The 24,662-nt window shown below is 40.5% G+C and overlaps 1 protein-coding gene and 1 long non-coding RNA gene across 15 annotated transcripts in view; both read left to right on the forward strand.

Moving 5' to 3' along the window:
• The window catches only part of cacna1g (calcium channel, voltage-dependent, T type, alpha 1G subunit), a 281,896-nt gene that overhangs the window by 197,409 nt on the left and 59,825 nt on the right, over window positions 1-24,662 (forward strand). For 12 of the 13 annotated variants that reach the window (XM_016675902.1, XM_016675894.1, XM_016675897.1 and 9 more), the window contains 8 exons: window positions 1,416-1,481; window positions 8,845-8,938; window positions 9,558-9,739; window positions 10,643-10,978; window positions 12,683-12,862; window positions 13,059-13,159; window positions 19,891-20,014; window positions 23,903-23,971. In XM_016675902.1, coding sequence (XP_016531388.1) covers window positions 1,416-1,481; window positions 8,845-8,938; window positions 9,558-9,739; window positions 10,643-10,978; window positions 12,683-12,862; window positions 13,059-13,159; window positions 19,891-20,014; window positions 23,903-23,971 — 1,152 coding nt within the window. The remainder of the gene's footprint in view (window positions 1-1,415; window positions 1,482-8,844; window positions 8,939-9,557; window positions 9,740-10,642; window positions 10,979-12,682; window positions 12,863-13,058; window positions 13,160-19,890; window positions 20,015-23,902; window positions 23,972-24,662) is intronic. The other variant, XM_016675878.1, reaches the window with a different exon arrangement.
• LOC107837209 (uncharacterized) lies at window positions 22,273-23,896 on the forward strand. Of its 2 annotated transcripts, none has more exons than XR_001663214.1 (3): window positions 22,273-22,450; window positions 22,936-23,034; window positions 23,133-23,896. It is a non-coding gene; the product is annotated as an uncharacterized LOC107837209 (long non-coding RNA). The 2 variants fall into 2 exon arrangements; XR_001663213.1 differs by having other exon boundaries at window positions 23,127-23,139.

The following is a 24,662-nucleotide window of genomic DNA, read 5'->3' on the forward strand; positions in this document are numbered from 1 at the left end:
AAAAAAAATCTGAAAAGCACACGTCGCATAGAGTAAACGGCTTGTGGGGTCCAAATGACACCATCTCTACAGTCTGTGGGAGGGTTAATAGCGTCAAAAGTGGACCAGGCCAATTTGCTCTACAGCGCCCCCTGAACTGAGACAGACCAAACCAAATATTGTAGAGATCTCAAATTTGGTACATTATAGATGCCCTCAAATCAAGAAAAAAAGTCTGTCCCAAAATGTGTAGGGAGGCAGCCATTTTGAATCAATGGGCAATTTTGGCCCATTTTTTACGTTTACAAACCCCAAACTTTAATGAACTCACTTCTCTTAGGGATTTTGAGCTGTCGGCTTCATTTTCTTCCCTTACATTTTATTGGTGTAATTTGGCTGATATATAATCAAAATCTGCTGGTATTTAAAAGACTTGATCATGCAGTGCTCAGTAAAAACGGCGTCCAGGAAAGAATCAGGCTTACAGCATCTCAGATCCATCACAGTAAGTAACATAAGGTACGAGGTTCTTTCCCACAAGTCCATTCATCATTTTCGCCACGAAAAGGCAAAAAGCTCCATCTTATGTGAGATTGCATCTGATAGAAAAGATTGCTTTCTGCAGACATCACTCCCAAACAACCGGTTGCCGTATAGATAGACTTTAATGGTTGCTACAGGTAATTTGTAACCTTAAGCTTCCACTTCTTACAGTATCTGACAGTTTTGGGATTTTTTTTTTTTTTTTTTTGACAGTTTTGGGATTTTTTAATTTTTTTTTTTTACCATTCCTACCATTCTGACTGTGTGCTGCCGCCAACAAAATCTTGGTCCTGGTCCAGTATTGTGGCCAGTTGATAACATGAATGAGCTTCTGTAGATTCTGTAGATTCCTAGTTAGAAGTACCGAGGAAATAACGTCAACCTAAATAAGTATAAGGTACAAAAAACATGCTTTAGTTACATTTTTTTAAAGGAATTGGTCAGGTTAGGGCACCAACAATTGTTCCACCAGTGTTTTTCCCAAAAAACTTTTCAATGTGAGATTATACCACCATAATAAAGGATTGATTTTTATCTCCAGAAGCTGTTTCTATACGCACATTAAATGAGATTCCTTGTCTTACAAGCCTCCACATTCATTAAACATCACACAGGTTAACTCTAGAGTACGACATGGCTGTGCTGTTTCTATGCTGCCCTCACTTCTCATGCTTCCACAAGTGGCTTACTGGCCCCGGCCGTCTACTTGGATGTTTTCTCCAGCAGGATGAAGTCAACATTTTCCAACATGTTGAATCATCTTTATTGTTCTCCCCTCTGCTCTCGTCCACCGCTGTGGCTCCACTCCTCTCCTCCGTGCCTCATCTCCCCTTCTTCTTCTTCTTCTCCTTCTTCTTCTTCTTCTTCTTCTCTCCGGCCACTTCCGCTAAAAGGAAATTTCCAAGCGGGAGGACTTGCATGCCCAGCTGAGCCTAATTCAACTGCCTGTAGACTCAGGGGTATGTACAGCTCTGCCTCTCCTCCCTTCCCTCTCTCCATTTAATCAACTAACCATCCTGCCCCCTCCACCCTCCGTCCATCCCTCACCCATCCCTCTTCACCCTTTCCTCCCCTCATCATTTCCTACGGCGGCTTTGCAGCGACGCCGTAGACCTCTCGACTGCCAGTTTCCACTCTTGACAGAATGATGAATAACATTGTGGAGGCCATTTTGCATCGTTAATTTGACAGGTTAATATTTAGCAGACATTAATGTAGATATTAACATGCAGCTCTAAGCCACACTTAGCCACGACTGCCTTCAGGGGACCGCTTAGCCTTATTGGAAAACAAAACCTTTCTAACTTGTTCTCGGTGATATTGAGCAGTGCAGGATTTAGTTTTGAATTATTTTTTATTTTTTTTCCCCAAAAGTTTCGAAAATCTTTGTTCCTGCCAGTCCAATCCAGTAGAGTACTGAATGGGAGCTTTTCCAAGGCGTTTGAATGGACGCTGCTCTCTCTTCGGTGTATAAATCAGTCGAAAAGATGAGCAGCTGTAAAGATGAGCAAATAATTGGCTCTTTGATAAGAAGGCAAAACGCCACGATTCCCCAGGAGTGTTTCGGTCCCAGACACAGTCTAATTAGGACTAATAACACAAGTGAGGATGTGGGGAAAAAGATTATTGATCATTTCTCATTTAAAGTCATAGTTTTGAAGCAGAGGTTGACCGATTCGCAGGTCAACCCTCTTTTTGGACCAAAGCTTCTAAATCTCAATCTCAAAATTTGATTTTGAAATGAACATTCTGGAGAGCCTGCTGTTAGTTTTCTCCACTTTGTCATCCTTTATGCACAAAGTGAAGAAATAGTAAGTCGAGAGCTACACTTAGTCCTATCGGATAATGTCTAAAGTTATACTCCCTATATTCTCTGTTGTCTGTGTTGCACCAAGTACATCAGTGTGACAAGGTTTTCACTTAAAACGATATATTTAACCAGTTTACTTCTTAGAAAATGAAATTCCAAACATAAATAACTCTTAAAATGAGAAGGTTGAATCCCATGATATATCTTGGGTTCTGTCTACACTGAGCTCCCACCGCATCCTGAAGAACCTACTCTGGTTGGCTGTGGTGGTTCAACGATGCTCTACTGGTACTAAGCAACCTAAAGTATGCCATGGAAATATCCCTTTATAGTACCATCAACCTGAACCAAACCCAGATAAATCAATGCTTTTATGTTCTACACACCAAATTCTGCCTGTAGTATAAATGTCATCTGGACTCCAGACTCATCAGACCAGAGTTTCATAGCCCATCTGAGTTTCATAGCCCATCTGCTAACCAGAGGTCAGTCGCACTTTCAGTCATCTCAAACCACTCTGACTCTGACATCGAGATGTTTCCATCCACACATCCAGATTCTGGATATTTGCTCTTTCTTTGGACCATTCTCCATGAACCTGATGGAACGTTGTGTGTTAAAACCACAATAGATCCTCCTCTTGAGGTTAAAAGTCATGTTTACCGCATCTTGATTCTTAAAGGCACTGAGCTGCTGCTGCCATGTGACTGACAGAAATATAATAGTGGTGACAGAGAGCAGAAGCAATTTCCAGTCAGCCATCTATCCAGACGCAGGAAGCAAATCTCCCATCAGGCTGTCGGAGCATGTTTCCCATCATCTGCCCATCCTCTAACCTGCTCTCTGCATGGCTCCCTTACTGCTGCTGAGACTAACTGAAGTTCTGAGCTCACCTGAGCTCAGAAGAGATAACCAAGTCTCCAACATTTGCTGTGTGACTTGCTTTGTTCTCCCTTAAAAGCAGACTCCATATCAAGCCTCATGTTGAACGCTCAACTCCAAGCAACGCTTTCTTCCGACTGTCATCTTTGTTCAAATTCTGTGCTGGCAATGGCAAGAAATCTCCCTGTTTCAAACTCATGTTTGTAGTGGAGGAGAGTAGGAAATATGGTGCGGGAACTTTTTTTTAATTTATGTTTTGGGAAGTCCCCCCCGCCCCATCAAAGTGAGATAAACTCAGCCAGTTCAGAAGAAGACGGCTCATAAATCCAGAGCTGCCCAGTCCTCTCACAGAGATGAGACCATAACTTTAGGATTTTCCTCTTGTTCTTTAAGATTTCTGTGCTACGTGAGATCAATCTGATATCACAGCATTTCCATTTACAAGCTGCGCAAATTGGAATTATGAGAATAAAATAAAATGTTTAATGGAAGCACCCTAATTAGAAAAAAATGGTATTTCTATATAAAGTTTTTTCACTAGCATAAGTTGTCAAAATTAGTGTATCATGCAAAACTGCAGTGGAAATGCTTTAGTCACGCGATTGACAGCCAGACGTTACGACTGGCAGAAAAGACGAAGATGATGACAGAAAGTGGTAGGAGGCTGATGGTGCGCCATTTTTTAACATGATTTATAACGTGAAAAAAACATATTTTTTGGAAACACCACAACACTGTACTTTAGTTAGAAAGTGTTTTTTTTTTGTTTTTTTTTTTTTACATTAGCTGAATATCAAAAAAGTTTTGTGCACATTTGTAATGGAAACGCAGTTACTGAAGGATTTGAGTGAACAGAGTGCTGCTCAACAAGGGCCGCTGTCATTAGGGTTGCAGCTGGCGATTATTTTAGTAATTGATTATTCTGACAATCTGGTTTTAAAAAAATTACGTTGTCCATATTTTATATATTTTTTTTCCTTCAATATTAGAAATAAATTAACAAAAATGCAGAGACACATAATCCAGTTACTTTTTAAGTAAGAAAATAAACAAGTTAGTGTTATAATTTTTTTTTTTTATTTCATTGTGCTTTATAAAATACATTAGCACAGCATTTCTTCAGCGAATGCTTAATCATTTGTATCAAAGCAGGCATTTGCAGTGCAGGTCTGATCTATTGACTATTAATAATTTGATAGCAAAAGGTGCTTAAAGGATTTTTCTTTACTGAATTTGAATCCGATGAAGCAAAAAGTACTTCAGGAGGTCTGGGTAGAAAATATTTACAAATAAGTTTGTTTTTTTTCGACATTAAATGCAAAATGTGGATTTTCTCACACAGTTTTTTGGCCTATTTACTGCTCTGAATGTGTTGCTTTAGAGTCTGTATACTCCAAATAATGATTTATCGATTATTAAATTAGTTGATGATTATTTCAAAAATGGATTTATACAATTAATTGTTTCAGCGCTAGAAGTCATTAGAGGTTATGTTTCGCGTTTTCCTTAGAAATGTGTGTTCTTTGTATACTGTATATACTCACAAACTAGTCCTTTAAAGAAGCCGGTTTCATGTGGAGCATTGCGAATCTTTGCAAATATGTCGGAAAGCGATTGGAATAAAATCGTACGCAACGGTGAGCCATTTGATTTGGACCACTAAAATCACACTCCCTGATTTGTGCGATGTTGAGTATTTTATTTCAATATAAAGGGTTTGTTTAAACTTAAATCCAATTTTTAACTAATCTAAAAGTTTGCGTTTACAGGTGGCACTTTTAGTGAGCATGCACACACACGGAAACAATTACTCAGCTTCCTGTTATCAACCGTTGCTCTTTGGCTCCCGTTTTTTTTTCTTTTTGAAGAAATGTAATTGAGATCCTCCCGTTCGCGTCTGCTCTCGATTATCGAAGGGCCCGCCAGCGAGCGCTCCCATCTCCTCCTCGCAGGTCCGAGCCTAAATTGGGGGTGGCAGAGTGTAAACAAGGAGATACAGGTAAACTCGGCCTCCGATCTCCCCCCACAGATCATGTCTACATCTGATCTTTTCAGCTAAAACTCTGAATGCAGGGTGAGTAAAGCATTTACTGATGTGTGCTAACACCGCTACTCCAGAATGAAAAATTCATAGCCTGTTTTTGCCGCTGACTGTATTTCTGCTGAAATTAATTTTCCAAACTAAATACCAGATGGGACTTCAATAATTGGTGTTTGACGACTAAATAATAGGTCATGCCTTCCTGGAAGGCATTTCACATAATAAGACATATTATATCTGTTCTTTTTTTTTTTTACAAAAACAGGCTGAAAAATAACAACAGTGAGCTGCTCCTTCGGTTTGGTTATTTATCATCAGCTCCTTAGCAGACAGTAAACTGAATGTTACGCTGTGGATGAGGCACTTGGGTATAAAAGCCATATAACACTGTGTACGGTGTTCTGAGCAATGAAACAAGGCTAATATTAAACCAGAACTCCCTTGGAGCTCATCTTCCTACTCCGGTTTAACTTGTATCTTTTCATCTTTCCACATCGATTAAAAAAACATTAGAAAGCTCCAGGATTAGAAAACAATCAATAGATCCCAAATATTTACCAGGATGCATCTTTTTTTTCTTTTTGATGAAGTGAAATAATGAGCAGCCTGAAAACCGTTTTTACTGACTTTATAATTAAAGGTTATTTTCTTTCTCAGTGCACCTTTCAATCATGCCAAACTTTAGAGCTGTTGAAGAAGGCGTTACTCGATATTCCAGAGCTGTATTTTAGTTAGAAATACAGAACCAGAAATATCCCTTATTGTCTGAGAGTGGGTAAAGTCAGTTGTACCAGAGGCAAGTTAAAAGTAGCAGGGAAGGATCTACGTTGACGCTACTTTGTGCACTTAGGATGCAGCAGTCTGTGACTAAGCAGCTCTTCAGTCCTACAGCAGTGTCGTATTTGAGGTGGGAAGTATACAGACAAGGGCTTGTTGCTAAATTTCTATCATTGCCTACTAATCTGTACATCTATCAGTCAGTTAATTTTTTTAACCCTCTTGTTTAGAACAACAATTAAGTTCAAGAAACTTTACCAAAGGAGCCGAGCTAATTTTATGTTTTTAATGTGGACTTGAGAAATAGTTCTGAAGAAAAAAGTTGAGTTTTTTTTTTAACGGTATGCCCTGAGACTCTTATGTAGGTTTTCCACAGATTTTCCGTTAGAAACACCCGCTACAAGATGTTTCAGGGTTTCAAACTTGCCACGCCTGGTGCTAGGGCTGCCATCCAGCAGCCCACCGGGTTTTTGAGTGAAAAAATATTCAAAGTGGACAGAAAAATTCAAAATATTACCTGGTAATTATGTGTTTTTAGAAGACTTTATTAACAACACTTAAAACACCGACTATAACGTCTTAAAAAGAAAAAGGCAAACATTATCAAAATACAATTAAAATAAATGTCAATTATTTGAACTTAAGTTGCTTCATCCTAATAAATATAAAATAATGCTTAGCCTGGTGGGGGCACGAGTACAGGCTCATGGCCCGCCAGGCTTATAATACAATTAGGGAAAGCCAGTCAGTTGTCATAAAAACTGGCTACCTGTCTGTTTTGAACCACCTGGACATGGGGAAAAAAGGAAAGGAATTAGCCATAGACGCAACAACCACAGAGAGAAAAACTATAAATTTCAAACATAATGGAGTGAAAACACCTAAAATACATGTTTATCAATGAAAAAACGTCTGACAATGTCTTCTCCAACTTCAGCTCGACAACCCATAAGCTAACGCAGCTGCGACTCCAAGATATCTTCGGGTTCTTGATATGTCCTGCTGTGAGCCCACATTTCGAAACAGCAAGGAATCCTCTAAAATATGTAAATGCATGATTACAGAGACCATAAAAGGGTCGAAGTGGCCCTTGAGTTGATTGGCCCACCAGTTCATTGCCATCCACTCTTGCTACATCATTCCCCCCGCACCCTCTCCTCAGCCCCCAAGCTTCCCAGGTCAAGCAAATCAGATGAGGGGTTTACGATGCAGTGGCATTAATCGCTGGGAAGAAAATGCAAATGCGATCACCAGAATAGAAAACCCAGAACGCACAATATTCATACGCTCTTTTTCTTCTTGGCTCGTGGGAAGTATCAAGAAAGTAATTTGTCAGTTCAGGAGGTGATGCATGGCGGTTTGGTCCGGAGGCTTTTCTACCTACTGTTTATTCTCTCTGCTGCCACAGAGGTCTGACTCACTGGGCCGGCTTTTCATTAATACTCCGTCCACCGTGGCACCCTCTCCCGCTTTAAAATAATATCTGCCAGCGCCAGCGAAGCGGAACAAATACAAGCGACATATCTAGTTGTTTTTATTTCCACTGATTTGAGAGAGGAAATCCGTCCATGGAAGAGGTAACCAGAGGAGAAGCATGGGGGGGGAAAGATTCAGATAGTGAGGAAGGACGAGTTAAATGATAAGTAGAGAATACTTTGAGCAGCTACAGAGGCGAGAGATTCATCCCTAAACGATTCTGCTGATGGGAGGATAATTTAAAGAGTAGTACTTTGAAGAGCATCCAGCTTGCTTTTTGTAATAGACAAACAGCTTCTCCTTACTCAAAAGCTCTCAGTGTTGTTTTTAGTGACGAATAAAGGAATTTCAGAAACCTGTCGTTATGTCAGGGCATTTGCTCCATGTTCTCAGTTTTCCTTGCACAGCAGCTCTTTACACAGCTGGACCTTTGTAACAGACACCATAACTCAATAAGGCCCAAAACACAACGCTTGTGTCCGGCTTTTCACGCTCTGACCAGATTTATGCATGACTCAGCAGTCCAACAGTATGTACCGGAACCACACCAATAAACTCAAAGCGACTCAAACAAGAACGCTCTGTCACTTTTTTTTTTTTTCTGTACTTCTGAGCTCTTGCCACTTTTTGCGAGTAAAATATTTTTGTTGAATTCCCCCTCCCCCCGAAGCGGACGCGACTTACTTTGCCACTGTACCTCACTTCCTGTCACTCATGACATTCCCGTCAATTTGTTGCACAGCTGCAGACAAAACAGACCTCAGGGAATCGCAAGCCATCTGCGCCACCTTAACGGGTCCTGATCGTTGCGTTTGTCAGCCGACCCAATTTTCCGTCAGTCGGAGCAAAATTGGGTCGGAGCAAATACTTAGAGAACGTGTTGCACAAATAACTGTTATTTTCTCATTGTGCGTACGGTATATACCAAAACAGTGTGACAGCATCTTTAGGGTGAGGTGCCACAACTACTTTGAAAAGCTTGGACACCACTAATACTCAGTAAGGTTTAGATATTACATCTTATCAAATTTATCCATCACAGTTTTAGGTTTGGAGGAGACATTCAATTTCACATGTCAACATTAGAGTTAGGAGTAGTTGCTGTATTTAGGAGTTGCTGTATCACAAATGCTTGAACTGATTTAAGTATAATTTCTAAACAGATAGACTTAAATATCACAATTAAAATAATATCTTTAGTAAGCAAACCTCAGTCTGTCGAATGTTTTATTATTCCATTCCACTTTGTGGTAATGATAAACCTTCTTCTGTGTTTGGTCTGACAAAACACCAGGTTCTGCTTTGTAATATCTCCTTTACTCATTTATTTCACAAGGGGGACGCTTCTAAAACCGGGTCAGAGATTGATTCTGTTGCACGAAGCATGGAAGACGTCAATGGCAGCAAAAAGGACTTGTCGCCTTCAACAGGTAAGCCACGATCGTCAGTAACATATACTGACTGTACATAAAATGCCACAGAGGACCGATGTGAACCGCCTGATGTGAAAAACATCTTGCACTACGTGTGTGCTAAAGTTTTATTTGGACAACCTGTTTCCTCAAGGTGTACCTCAGTTATTCCCCGCCTGCTGTCTTTATGGTCATCCTCAAACCAGAACAGCAGCTTTATCCACCACTCGTTGTGTGCCAGTTCCCATCCACTCTTATTGCTGCTCAGGCAGCAGCCTGGAAAGCAAATGGAAACACTGTGGTAAGCAGTGCAACTTCCAACTTCCCGTCTGTCTCTTCAGGCGCCTATAAAGCTGCGTACCTGGCTGGAAGACCCACTTCTTTACCATCCAACATTTTGTTAAACCACAAAGGAAAAATTAGCATTTTTAAACTTGCATTACCCTCCTATTGCTCTGCATTGGTGTTGCTGCCAAACACAATGTTCCTTCCATCAGATCGCTGGTGTGCTGATGTATTCGTGTTACCCTACAATTACAGATTCTCCATTTTTAAGTCCTTCTTTTTCAGAAAATAAAGCAACGTATGAGCATCCTCATAGACTCTAACAAATCTCCATCTGTCTGTTCTTCAACAGTAGTGCCGGTGAATGGTCACGTGGAAATGAAGACCAGTCTGACTCCACCGCTCATCACCCACACCGCTGCCACGCCCATGCCCGTCCCCAAGTTGCCCGTGGCTGGTGACCCCGTCCTGGGCTACGAATCTCGTCAAGGCAGCAATATCTCCATGGACCCAGCTTGCTTTGACAAATCTCCTGTGAGTAAGAGTGTTATTCTTTTCCCCTACGCTTTGCAGTTCTCTTTTGGGATGAAGGTTTGCCAGGATGTAACCGAGCAGCAAGAAATTGCCTCCTCTTCCACTCGGCTGTGGCCACAGTGTCTCAACTGAGTGTGTGTCTCTTCCCAATGAGCGACGATGATTGATGTCTTCTATCGATCCGGCCGTCTGCTTTTGGCTGTAATCACTGCTCTATGTGACAAGCTGATGATCAAAAAGAAGACTTGAGAGATTAAATCTCAATCTTCCATGTGCTCATGTCTATCTATGTCAGTAGCTACATCTCCATTGACAATAAACAATTGGACATGGACAATTCCGCTAATGTCAGTGAAACGGAAATTTGCAATTGCGGTGTTTCCATGAAATAAGAAACTCAATTAAAATCACACATGAATAAGTTTTTTCATGTGATAAGTTATCAAAAACATGCCGCGCATAATCCTCCAGCTACTTCCTGTTGTTTTCTTCTTCGTGGTTTGCACAAGTGGCAACATCTGGTTGTTGATCACGTGATTTGTGTGATGCAAAAAGAGTGTTTCCATTGTAGTTTTGCGAAGTAAACCAATTTATTGTAAGCACCTCATCCTGGTGGAAAAACTTTTTATAGAAAAGAAGTTTCTATAAAAAGTTTTATAGTTTTTTCGGAATCGGGGTGTTCCCACAAAACAAATTTATTTTCAAATTGTCAGACGACTCAATTATATGGTTTATGGAAATGCAGCTGGTGTGAGTCACAGCTCTGATTATCACATTGTAGAACAGCTCTATTAAGGTCAGGTGCCCAGAAATGCAAGAAAACCACACAACTAACCAACAAAAAACAGAGAAGTCATGAAGACTTTTCTCATTGGTTGTTCTCTTGCACCGCTGTCTCCACAGACCAGCGCCCGCTCCTCACCGCACGGCCAGTGGACGACCGGCAGCGGCTGGGGCAGCCGCCGGTCCAGCTGGAACAGCCTGAGCCGTGCACCATCGTACAAGCGGCAGAAACGACAGTCTGGTGAACGGCGGTCTCTCTTGTCCGGGGAGGGCAACTCGAGCTCCGATGAAGGAGACGGTGGAGGAGAAGGCGGAGGCGGGTTGGTGGATGAAGACGACACGTCCCTTCCTAGGACGGACTCGATGTCGCAGCCTCACGGAGGACCGCGGCACAGGAGGATGGAGTCCGTGGAAACTCGGAGCTCCATGGATTTGCCTCCTGAGGCCTTACTGCAGGTAGAGCAGTTTTTGAAGCTGTTTGACTTTACAAGCTTCTTTAACAGTGTTCATACTTCTTGAATTTTCCCTCATTTTGTCCCATTACAACCACAAATGTTAATGGCTTGGTAAGGTTGTGGAGAATCAACAGTGAAGACCAAGGAACCCAGCGTACAGGTCAGGGAAAATGTTGTGGAGCAGTTTAAAGCAGTTATCTTGTAAAACGAGGAAAGATTAAGTTAGGTTGATGACAAGGAGATGTTCCAACCTCTAAGACTTTAAGCTCATGACCAAGTTGTGAAAATACCAGTAGGAAACCCCATAAATCTTGGATTTGATTGCAGTAATGCCAAACAAGAGTTTTCCATTGATTGTTGAGAAGGATACAAATCAATTTTGATGTGTCGTATAAAAAAATTTAGCATGTGGAAATATTGGCTTCAAACAAGAAATGTGACTTTGATTTCACTTTGCTTTCAGTGAAGACATTATGAATTTAAATTAGTGGTGGGAATCAGTTAATTGCAGGGTCTGTTAGGAATTGATGTCCTTTTAATAGAAAACTAATTTTTGCTGCTAATAAGTAGAGTTCAAAAACAAAGATATTTGTTGTTTTTAATTGTTATGCTTTTCAGCCAACAGATTGGAGCAAAGTGCTGTTATAAACATTCCACCTTCAAGCACTTCAGGAACCCTGAATGTAATTTCTTTGAAAAAAAATCTTCTTTAGAAATGTGGACAACATTAACATTGGCAACGTATGCGCTTGCTACATCATGTTTAGCATTGAGATGCTACTTTAGACTTCCTCGCTAACTGCTTTTAGCACAATTTGAACACAGTCTTTTCCAGCGCCCAATCAGATCGTTTTTTGTTTTGTTTTTTTTTAAGTAAAAATGAACCCTCAGTGGACCAAGAGAAGCTGCTGTTGTTTGCGGATGTCGCTTGTGCATCGGGTTTTATGGTTGTACCAGAAACAAAGGAATACATTGGTTCCGGATGGAATAAATATGATTAACAGTGTTGAAAATTTTAACCCTTAACATTTATGTCATTAATTAGTCAAAATTAACATGTTAAAGTCTTAATTAAAATATGTAAACACATTTGATGGGGAATACTTTTTTCTTATAAATATGTTAACTGATGCATGCTGGTTAGATAAAGGCCTACATGCAAAACACTGCAAATCACCATGACGACAGCAGGGACACAGAAGGTACTCAGAGTTGATAGGAAGATGGACGAAGGACATGCAAATGCATTTGAAAACTATTTTATCATTTCGCTTCCTCCTTACAGCCACTAAAATGTATCATGTACAACAGATCTGACTATCCTTTGGTTTTAGAAGCCTGTAGATCTGCATGTGTAGAACTTAGAAAGGAAGGTAATTGTATTTATTTAGCACATTTTCAGCAAAAAGGCAATTCAAATGAATTAGAAGGAAATACAAATAAAATAGCAAACCAAAGGAGAGAGCAAAAGAAGAAAAAGTATAGCACTACATATTAGTTCCCCATGTTTAAGAATAAGTAGTCCGTAATGTATAAACTAGTAGGGGTTTCTATGGATTTCTATTCTGATAATGTTAATCTAAGGTGAGTTCCTCTGAAGTATATAAAGTAAATGTTCCCGTTCTGGGTTGCTAAGCAAAAGTAGTCCCTAATTTACTTACCTTCATGTTTTTTTTTTGTGTGTTTTTTTTTTTCATCCACTCAGGTGCCCTACCTGCACCGTTCAGCCAGCATGCACAGCTCCAGGCCCCCCTCCCTGGCCCACCTACGGCCTCCAGAACACAGCGACTGCAACGGGAAGGGAACTCCGTCAGCCCTGGGCCCGACCAACGTCTCCCTGGAGGAGAACACAGAAGACGAGAACGCAGAGGAGGAGGTCAACCAGGTTAGTCTCCGCCTGCAGTTACCTTCATACACTAACTCTGCCCTCCTGAGATGTTGGAGTCTGAACACTATGACAAGCTTACAATTACCAGATTTGTACTGATGGTCACTTCTTTTATTCGTAAAGCTGGTTTATCCAGCAGGAAGCTCTGGACATCTGGATGACTCATGTCCTGTGCATGTTTTCCTCTGTGCAGAGCCGTTTTGCCAGGATTCTCCGATGGATGGAGAAGAAGCAGCCAGCATGGTGTCGGCAGAGAGACACATGGTCCCTCTACCTGTTCCCCCCAGAGTCCAGGTACACTTTTTTTTTTCTCTTTTTTGTCAAAATCTTTCCATTGGGTCTTTCAGATTCATATCTGTAACAACAAAAAAAGTTTTTCAATCTCTATTCCAACTGTAAAGCTGTGAAAATCTTGTCACAAAGACAGTAAACTAATCTGAAAATGTACTGATAAAATGTAATCTTCCAATTGACCAGAAAAGGGTTTTTTTATCGCTGGGCTCGACTGACATTCCATAGTGCTGACTCTAAAGTCATTTTTCCGCAACATGAATGCATCAGGTTTTTTTTTTCACTCATCCCTTTTTATATCAACTCCGATTCCCTCCCACACTCACACTTCAGAAGTCTCTTTCATCTGCACATTTCTGCCGTATCAGGGGTGAGCGAGCGGCAGCCGAGGGAGGAGGGGAGTTTTTCCCTCTGAGTGCGTCGCGTTTTCTCGGCCAATCTACACTACTCCATCATTTTTGCTCTGAACTACAAAAAAAGTCAATGAATTGTTTTCCTATAATTACACCACGATGATATCTGAACAACATTTGTACCTTTTCAACATCATTAAGAGTTTCAGGTTTCATAAGCCTCCAGTTTAAATATAGACTTATATTTTTGAGTTGTTAAACTTTGCCTTTTAACCGCTGCAACAACCACAGTGTCTGTCAGTACAGGGTGACGTTTGTACAACTATACAGCAAAAGAAAAGGCAATATTATGGATTATTTAGCCTGTTTTAAGAGAAAAAAATTGCAGGTTTAGCAAGCTAAATATGCTCCTTTAAACTAAATATTTTGTTAAAAATGTAACTTCAAGCTTAATTTCAAATTAAATATTTAGCTCTAACCCAAATATTTATTTTATAGCTAAATATTTATTAGCAAGCTAAATATTTAGCACCAAACTAAATATTTTGTTCAGAAGCTGAATATTTATCTTCAAATTAAATGTTCAGCTCTAAGCAAAATATTTATTTTATGGCCTAATATTTATTAGCATGCCAATTTAGCTTTGCTAGGTCTCTGCAGACCTTTTAGCTAAGCTGTTTATTTGGACTTAGGCAAATATTCAGCGTCGAATTGCATGTTCAGATCGAAACTAAATATTTATTTTGAATCTAGATATATGTTAGCAGTCTGAATATTTAGCCTCAAACTAAACATTTAACTCCAAGCTAAATATGTAGTTAGCAAGCCAAATATTTATTTTGAAGCTAAGCTAAATATTTAGCTAATGTGCAAATTAACTTGCCGATAATTGGAAGTGGATTACCAAAATAAAAACTGGATCATGTGAATATTTATACAAACTCATGTCACACCTTCATCGTTTATATTTAGCTTATTCAGTTTGCAAGCTAAATAGTTAAAACGGTTTGCTAACTAGATATTTACTTGATGAGCTAAATAAGCAAAGCATTTAGTCTTTAACTTCAACATTTAATTTAACTAGATATTTAACTTGGAACTAAATAGTTTAACAAAATAAATATTTATCTTATTTAGGTTGCTAACTAAATATTTAGCCTATTAATTAAACAGTTAGTGTGAGACAGTGGCATTTATAAAGTAATGAATTATGTAGTGAGAACATGTCTTTAAAAAATGAATTCCCGTTTATTTATTTTATGACATGTTATCTTATAACCTAAATTATTGCCGCCTTGTTTTGACCGGGTCACTTTAAAAACGGCGCCACATATTTCAGGCTCATGGGTTTTTATTCAACCTTCAAATCAACCATAACACTATGATGACATCATTTAGTATATCTCTGCAGACCTGTTAGCTGAGCTGTGTTTGAGCTCATTTAGATGTTAAATCAAGCAAACAGGCTGTTGAAAGAGGATCAAAAGCTGCATTTGTCTGGAGGCGTTCACACGCAGCCATCCAGGTTCCTGCAGCTTCTGAATTCAAAACTGTTTTCCTGCTGACAAATGTTTGTTTTCCTGTCGGGCTGTAAATGCCACAACAGAGGTGGAAATAGCCTTGGAATGACTTATTATTATGGGCTTTTTTTCTTTTCTCTATCACAATAAAACCCACAAACTTAGAAGCCAGAAAGAAAAATGCACAACACATGATGAAAATGTGGTTTTCTTCATAATTTTGTTTTTTATCAGAGCGAAGAAAATAAATGTTTTTAACAAATTAAATAAATAGTACTTCCTCGTGTCTTGGTACAGTAAAGACAAATTCATTATTCGAAGTCAAGCAATTTTCACCATACACATGACCAGAAGTTCATTCATCTCGGTTCTTTTCAGAGACCTGGATGCTTCAGCTCCCTGGTTTCTGTTGCATACATTTTGGAAAGGGTTTATGGGGAAACCCCTCCTGGGGTCTGCTGTTGTCGGGGCTCTAGGGAAACAGAAGGAGCTGGTCTCAAAGCGGATTCGTAGCTGGTTTTCAGTCGCAGTGGGCCGTTGAGCTCAGAGTTACACTGAGGACTCCGGCTCTACGTGTTGCCTGACTCAGACGCCCGTTTGCACTCACAGTCTCATCAAGAGCCAGCGGCGGTGCAGTTGGGGAACTGGAATCAAGCTGCTCTCACATTGACCTGGGTTCACCTTGTCCGGCCTTTTGTGCACGTTGCACTTTCCGCCAATTACTGGGGAAGTTTTTAATGAGTGAGCGCATAGTCTCTGCTTTCTTCGAGCCGGACCCTGAGTTATTTTACCTCCTGAATATCTTGTGAACTAAGACTGAGCGCTATAGAAAATCTCCAATGATATTCAGGGCTCACTGAGTGAAGCTGCTATTGTTGATCTGGTGAAACATTTCAGTTTAGATATTTTTATCAAGAGGATCCCAACATGGGTCAAAAATCAGAAACTCAAAGCTTTGTTTTAATGGAAGGCTAACTGTTTACTGTTTACTTTTTGTGTTTTGTTTTTTTGCTGATACTTAAGCTAATTGCTTAGTTCAGTGTGGTTCCACAGCATTGTCAAAATATTATTTATCTCTAATCAGACAAAACCTGCAGAAAACGATCCCCTGCTTTCCACAGTCTGTACTTTGCGTTAGTGCTAATGCTAGCATGTTCATTCTCTAACATCACTACTGCAGTGGACTCCCTAGTCATCGTTCTTTGCAGATTTTTCTATGAAACGTAGCTCCCAATTATTCATGGGAAATTAGGCTTTTCAAACTTTATTTTATCTTTAGTTGTCTGTTATCAACAGAAAATGTAGCTTTTTGGGCCAGGCTAGCCTAATGCTAGTGTCCACCATCTTGATTTCACTTGAGTAATTCAGAACTCAGCTCTCTGAATATTTTGGTTTGATTCCAGTTAACCGTAATAAATTAGCAAAACTTGCATAAAAAGAAATTGCTGCTTTATAAAAATTCGTGTTTTGCTTTGGTGCTAGGCTAATGCTGGCTCGTTTACTCAGTTGGTTGAAGTGAATTCTGGTGCGGTCCGAATGGACATGTGAACCCAAGTGGCCTGGAGACCTCTCTAAAAGCAGGAAGTGGACTGTAGTGCAGGGCATTCTGGGTAGATGCAACCAAAACAAACACGTGAGTCTAGCACTCGCAGGAGAAATGGTTTCTGGATTTTGGTCCGAGACAAAAGAGAAATCCTACAACCACTAAAATCTGACTCCTCTCCACTTTTGGTTACATTTCATGAAGAAGGAAGTTGTTGAGAGGTTTTTGTGTAATTTCCTTCAGTAGTACTTGTTGCAGTGCCACCACAGGTGAGGAGGGGAACTGGTTTTTCTCATAGTGTCTGGAAACAAACCGCACCAGCTGAAAATGTAACAAACGTTGCCATTTCAAGTCCCAATTGAACCGAGTCTGCCACACAGTTAGATTCAAAGGAGAAATCCAAGGTTTGATCAACAAGTGTTTATTGCCTCATTTGCACTTTTCCAAACCGCGCACACCAAATTAGGCTGTGAATGTTTAAAATTCTCCATCTAAAATCTAGAACTACACAGATCTCCAGGTGTCAGAGTGGCACTTTTGGACTTTAACAACAATCATTTTTAAAAAGCAAAGATCAGGACCGAATACCTAGAATCCAATTGGAACATCTCGAGTTTGTTATTGTTGTTGTTGTTTTTTTAATGACTTCTGTTAAATTCTGTCAATTTCTCCTCTTGAGTTTTAATACGCTTCATGATATTTGGAAAAGCACGAAACTCTCTGTGATGGCTATCAGACACCTTTATACCACCTGTCATTCAGGAGGGTTTGTTTTGACGCCGGAAAAAACGGAAAGGTCAGGAGGCTCAGGAGAGTGAGGAGGGGGGGGCAGGTGGGTTGGAGTGAAATCTTCCGACTCCTGTCAGAATCTGTTTCTCATTCACTTCCTGTTATCAGGATGACTTCTGACTGAAAGTGTTATTTTCACTTGAGCATCCAGTGACAGTTGTTTTTGTTTTTGTTTCTTTAGCATTGAAATGAACTCTCTCTCTGTGTGTGTGTGTTCTTGTGTGTTTGGGAGTTTTGAGGTGGAGCCGTTTCCTGCTAAAGTTCACTTCCAGATATTTGCCCTTTGAGCCTCAGAGGAAGAGATGGAGCCATGTGTCCTCCCTCCTCTGCCACTTGAGAAAAACACATAAATTCTGTATAATCAAGCCTCTGGCATTCGGATATTAATAATGCATGAAAAAGCGCAGGGAGACAACACACACACGCATACATGCGAGACTCTGCGAGTGGTGGCACAATGATGTCTGTGTTACCAAATAAAGCCAAAAAACCCAGATCGGAGCCCCCGCTGCCATTCAGACCCACATGAGGCTCCAAATCTCGCTTGATTCCCGGGTTAATCCCTGACTCCATCGTGTAAAACAGTCGCTTCCCTGCATCTCTCAGCTTGTTTCCATCAGCCTGCAGCCTGGCTGCCTCTCCGGTGGACGTCTCGCACAGCTAACGGCACCTAAATCTGCACCTGTTCTCTGAACGCAAAACTACCTGGCGGGTCGTCAATTAGTTTTAGTAAATCTTCTTTTGCAGGACAGGAGAGCATTTCTCGTTTTAGAGACTTTTAATCTTAGGAACATATATTTTCCGTTTGGATTGCTTCCACATTTTAATTTCACTTCGATCCTCCTCCTGCTTAATGCTCATATAAAGTTTAATGAGAGTCTAAATTACAACACTGGGAAGAAATAAACCGCCACGCGGTTTGCCAAGTAAAACTGGCTGCTGTTCTATCAGAGCAAAAAGTAGATAAGGATTTTTTTAAATTTTTTTAGCAGTTTTGCGTTTGAGAAACTGTAACTTGTTTGGACTTACATTGAGCAGCAGGAATTGACGTTTAAAAATAAAAAATGAATCTAAATTAAGAAAAAAGTGTGTGCAGAATCACTCCAAAAATGACTCGCGACAGAGTTCAGGCTTCAAATGAGTTTAATTAAAATCATCAACTGGAAGTAATGCCTCGTTCATCCAACTCATGTCATAATCAGCTCGGATGTGCTTTTCTTCAACAGCTGCAAAACTGATCTGGCATTCTGTTTTTCCATTTTTTTGTGATAAATTACCTGGACATGCTGCTGATTTATTTTAAAGAGGCAGGATTAAGTGTTTTCCAGCCACATAGAACCATCTTATAGCACAATCAAGTACAGTAAGTATGTTAACTTCAGTTGTTATAAAATCCTGCATATATCAAATAGGGCTTAAAGGAAATTTGGCTTTATAATTTAACGTCTTGAAATTGGGCCTCTGTCGCTTTAAGAAGCTCCTGCTCTTTCTGAAACTCTGCCTTCAGGAAGTCATCACAACATGGCTCCTCTATTAACCCTTTAACCACGTTTTTACCGGCGTTGCTCTGAGAAATGGCTCCTATAATGAACTCAGCAGATGCGCATTTCCACCAAGTGTTTGCTAATTGCTGCTGGCTAGTCTGAAGGAGACTAGAGGAGTCGCAGGAGAGGGCTGCTCTGTGAGGCTTGAGGCTCTGAAGCTTGAAAACGGCAGCTCAGAGGAGGAGCTTTGTCCTGGAAGGCAACGCTAGGTTTTTGATGAGGGAATAGTATAACACGATGTAAAGCTTAAGAAACTCAATTTTACATAACACTGCCCCTTTAAGACATTGAACAGCATTACCACAAATTTCTAATACTGAGAACAAAAGTAGAAGTTTTTGCTGAAGCTTTTCAAATGTGATTAATACCTTTAAACGGGATCCGTTTTGGAGCCTCAGGATGGCGTTTCTGCTTTATGCAGACCATGGGTCCTGTTGGCTTCATCGTGTTGTGACCTCCAGCAGTCGCTGGAGCGGGTCGCAGTCAAGTATGAAGCAGCCTGGAATGAGGGTCAGTGCCTCCAAACTCAAGGTTGTGGTCTTGAGCCAGAGAAGGGTAAAGTGCCTTTTCTGGGTCGGGGAAGAGGTCCTACCCCAAGTAAAACAGTTCAAGTATCTTGGGAAGAATCTCCACTTTCACATGGTGGTTTAGTACTTCTATGATCTTGACTCCTACGCTGCTTGGACACCCAACTTCTGGTTGAGTCTCAATTGGCAAATTGGCTTTGGAAAGGTTTTGGTTCAATGATCTCGATGATGGTACAACACAGATTGGGGAACCTTGGTCAGATTAGGAAGACGGGGTCACCTGGTGTTAGTCTGGGCTCCCCACATGGGGAAGAACACCAACATCAGACACAATGCGAGTTGCTTTACAATAGAGGGTGGGCACCAAGGCATTCGGATTTCAATCTGCCCTGTAAATACAGTACATTACATTTCAATACACTCTTCTGTTCTAATTGACGTTTTTTTGTTTCCCATAGGTTCCGAATCCTGTGCAACAAGATCATCACCCACAAGATGTTTGACCATGTCGTTTTGGTCATCATCTTCCTCAACTGCATCACCATCGCCATGGAGAGGCCTCGCATTCATCCCACCAGTGCCGTGAGTGTCAAAGCTTACTCTGCCAAGTTAAACTCTTGATACCACTGGCACTCAGCCTTCAGCGATGCACAGAGAGAAATGTAATGTATTAATCATTAACAGAAGGTCCATAGATGCGCGAGTTCATAATGGAGGCACTCTGTGACAGCTTAACACAACCCCAAAGAGAGATGCAGGAAGGAAAAAAAAAAAGCACCTGTCAGCGAGTCCAAACGCAAGGCGCACGCTCAGACCAGAATTTGTTCTGTGGCTCACACTCTGCAGAGAATTGGAGCGGAACATCGTGTAAGCAGGGAACCACTCCTGTTTGATTGTGAGCCAGTTGCTCTGGGTGATGTGTGCTTTACCCTCTGTATCTGCCGGTCTGCATATTCAGCACCGTCACCTCCACAGCTGAGGCGGCATCCCTTCAAACAGGGCAGGTGTGGCGGGAAGCCATGGTGCATGGAGAAAAACAATAAAAAAAAGGCCCACAGCCATAAATACAGTCCCTTTGCTATAGTACTCATGTCCTATAGTTAAACCTTTTCACATCTTGCCAATCTACAACCTTGAATAAGTAGTCTATATGTGGAACAAAAAAGATACTTTGAAAATTGTCAATAACCCTAGATATGGTATTTATGTTTGTGTATGTTGTTCTGTACTGTCTGTCTTATTTTGTTCCTAATGTTTCACATTTTAAATAAAGTTACTGGGGGTTGGGAGGAAGAGAACGTGATGATGCGACATTCTTCACCCACTTCAAAATAAAAGCATGAACGTAAACGGCTAACGACTTAAAGAATCCTTAACAATCGATTTCCAAAGCTTCAAGGCAGATGTCGCACTTTATTCAACTAAAACTTTACAAAACAGCCAAAACAAAAAAAATGTGATTGACAGCCGTCATTATCTAACGAATGACACTTCATGACAACGCTTGTAAACATACATGAAGACTCCTTCATGTTAATGACCTTTGTTATGTCAGTCTTATGCACACATTTCAAATAAAGTGTTACCATTAGTTGTTTCTAGTTAGCTCTGGGAGGAGGCAGAGGAGTTTGACTTTTTTTTTATTTCACAGATTTTCTGTCTCTCTCCATACTGTCACAACAGTGACTGTTTCAACAATTACGTAAAATATATACATATGCATATTTTTGATCAAAGCTACAAACCGCAGCTTTTGGATTGGTTTTCTGAATGGAATCTCAAGGCCCCAAAACTTTCAAATCGTCAGCCCTCATCATTGGGAAGCGCTGTTCTAATTCCATAAAACCCTATTGAAAAATGTATGTTTGCTACATGAGAAAACAAAAAAAAGTTAAATAGCAGTAAATAGTTTACAGGGACTAAAATCAGCAGAACCTAGCTCAACTGCCTAATCCATAAATGATGGATTATTCTTTTTTTTTTTCTCTTGCCCTATTTGAGGTTGAGTGTCTCCGGAACTTCTTGTTCTGCTTGTTCTGTGTTCTAATTGATTAAATTACTTGAGCTCTGGTGTGCATGGCTGACGTCCAGAAAGGCGAGATGTTTGGGGCCCACCTGTACTAATCAGTGCAAAGAGATTATACACACACTCACACACACATAGGTGGATTCCTTCCCTCTCACCTCAACCTGCATAAACAGATTTAAGTATCGGCAATCAGTCGTGCTAGCGCTCACATCAAAGAGTTGGTATTCCAAAAAGGAACATTTTGTCATCTCCCCCATCCTGAACACTGTGGTCATTATTGAAATATGATGAAAGTGCATGACGCAGCAGGCTGCTTGAAACAGGAGACAGAACGGTCGTTATGGTCCTCCACACCCCATTTTGCCACGGCTGCTCATTTGTCCGTCTGGCTTGTTCCGTATTAATGAAGTCGATTGTAAATCGATTTGCGCCGATTTTGTTCCGAGCCGCGTACGACGTGCCCAACATGTATAATTTATCGTTTTGTTGCGACCGTTTTGTAAGGAGCTGCTTTTTTTTTCCCCATCGCTCTCCGTGTTAGCTTGACAAAAAAAAAAGAAAAAAGAAAAAAAAAAACACCAGCGGTGCTTTCTCTGAGCCTGAGTGTATTCATCGTTACGCAGATGAAGTGCTTTTGGGTGTTGAATGCTGGCTGAATAATTAGCTTATTATCCTGAAAGTTATGACAAACACTTTGCATTTGGCCTGCCGTTCGTTTCTGTTTTCATTTGGCGCTGGCGGGGTTGCCTGGATACAGTCACGCTGCATCGGAGTGTAAAACATTGAGGAGCATTACACTATCTATGAGGATTTATTATTTCTAACCGAACCAGGGGAGAGTACATTACTATCCGAAGCTCTGAATCGAATCGTATTGGCATTGAATGTATAAATACAGTCAGTTTAAGCTCAGCGTTAGGCTGGATTATTATGCTTTGCTGTTAAACTCATCTGTTCATCACTGTGGAAGTGGGATTTTCCATGTTGAGGTGAGACAAACACCACCAGCACTTTAACAGAACAACATGGAGGCGATGGAAAGGTACAGTCTGTTAGCCGTCAGCTAAGGCAGGGCTGTCAAACTCATTTTCATTTTGGGCCATATCAAAACTCTGAATGTTCTTAAAGGACTGGTTGTGCCAGAATGTATTGATAAAACTAATTCAACTGTTAAAATATCAATAAATAGCTGTTTGTTTCAGCATTCAGTAAGTGTTTTGATCGGTCCATCCAGGATTTCGTGATTGTTTTTGTGTTTTTATGCAATCAAAAATACAGATTTTGTGGCGCTAACTTAGAAAATAAGTTATGTTTTACTATTTAACCCATTGTGTTCCGACCGGATGATTACTTGTGTTGAGCAAAACATTTTAAACTTTTTTTATTTTAAAAAATTTTATTTGATTACTCAATTACTACAATAATCGTTTACAACAGCCTTAGCTGTCACTGATTGGCCCGTTTGAAACTCTAGCAGAGAAATCCTCTTCAATGGAAGAAATCCCAGACGGCAGAGAGATGAGAATTGACCGGAAGAGTGTAAGAAGACAAAAAACATGAACCCGTCATCCCGGTGTGTAGACAAGAAATCCCTTTGAGAAAGTTTCTAGGCCTGGCAAAGGTGACCTTTGTCATAGTAACCAAGCCGCCCCGTTTATCCATCAGAGAGAGAGAGAGAGAGAGAGAGGACGGTGGCGTCTGCAGACTGGAATTTATGGACCATCTCCACTGAAGAATTTCTACTGATGTCATTCCTGGTGTTCCCAGAGACTTCGCAAAGAGCTCCGCGGGCCTGCCATCTCCGTCCGTAGTGTACACATGTGACTCCTCGGAGCATGTGCGATGGCAGTCGGAGGCCGTGGGAAAGACGGCCACCTACCCCCACACACACACATCCACAGACGTTTAGAGGCAGGACGGGGTCGTCTTTTCCTCAGGCGGAGGGGGGAGCAGGGAAAATAAGCACTCGCTGAGGGGATCTTATTCTTGGTAGCCTTCGTGTTTTCCCTCTTCTGTCCTCGTTGAGGTTACTAAGTCATCTTCTCCCTGTTCATGTCAAATGGAGGCTTTGCTGAAACAGATTGAGAACGGCCTCAAAAGTATCCCTTCGACAGGAAAAAGCTTACTTTAAGTAACCTCGACTGCGTTCTTGAATATTTGTAAAGAAAAGAATGTTAATGAGATTCCTTGCTTGAATATTTTATGGAGTGCGAATAAAGACCAAGCCTCATAAGGGGCCCTGCCAGCTATCATTAGACTGCAGCAGGAGTGTTTATAGAAAAAGATGTGTTCAGATAAAATATGAGGAAAGTAGCTGCCTCATGCATTATTGAGTGGGACTCTGGATTAGTTTAGAGGCAAAACTTTAGGCTCAGCGGAAATCTAAAGAATAAAGATGTTGGGGATCCTAACCAGTTTCGTGTCGCCTGGTTGTTCTGCAGGAGCGGATCTTCCTGACGTTCTCCAACTACATCTTCACTGCGATCTTTGTGGCAGAGATGACCGTAAAGGTGAGACGTTCACTTACAGCTTTTATTTACTCTAATTTAGACTTTTTTTTTTTTTTTTTTTTTTTTGCAGCCCAGGACCGTCAAACTGACTGTAGGGTTTCTTCAATATGCTGTGAGGTTTTTCTGCACTTTTTAGCAGAGACACTTATTAGATCCCTTTATGGAACCGTTTTTGATCTTAGCTTATATATATATATATATGTGTGTATAAAATTACTATTATATATTTGTAAATATCTGCACTGAAGATGTGATGAGCGGTACTTTTGTGACTAACTGGATCTAGACAGACTGTGGAACAACACGGGACCCTGAATTATCCCACATAATGAACAAAGAGCAATGATAAATGATAGAACAATAAGTGAAATCTGCTCCTATGGTAAGGCTTAACTTGATCCAGCATCAGCCCTCCACCCACCAACACCACTAACAGCAATCTTGATAGGCAGCCATGACTACCAGACAAAATGGAGGATCTAAAGGGCCGTATTTCAATGAACATATCAGTAGATAAATACTCAATTTATTTATGTTATACTTGTATATGATAAATATATCAAATATTTATTTAAGAATTACCTAAATAAATAAACAAATAAAAAATAAATTTTAGGCTAAAACAACATGTACCTAATTAAATATTGAATTATTTTGTGCTCCTAGGCTTCAGCTCATCATACAGTAAATT

This window comes from Poecilia formosa, unplaced genomic scaffold (genome assembly GCF_000485575.1).
Source record: "Poecilia formosa unplaced genomic scaffold, Poecilia_formosa-5.1.2 Scaffold4, whole genome shotgun sequence".
NCBI classification, from domain to species: Eukaryota; Metazoa; Chordata; class Actinopteri; order Cyprinodontiformes; family Poeciliidae; genus Poecilia; species Poecilia formosa.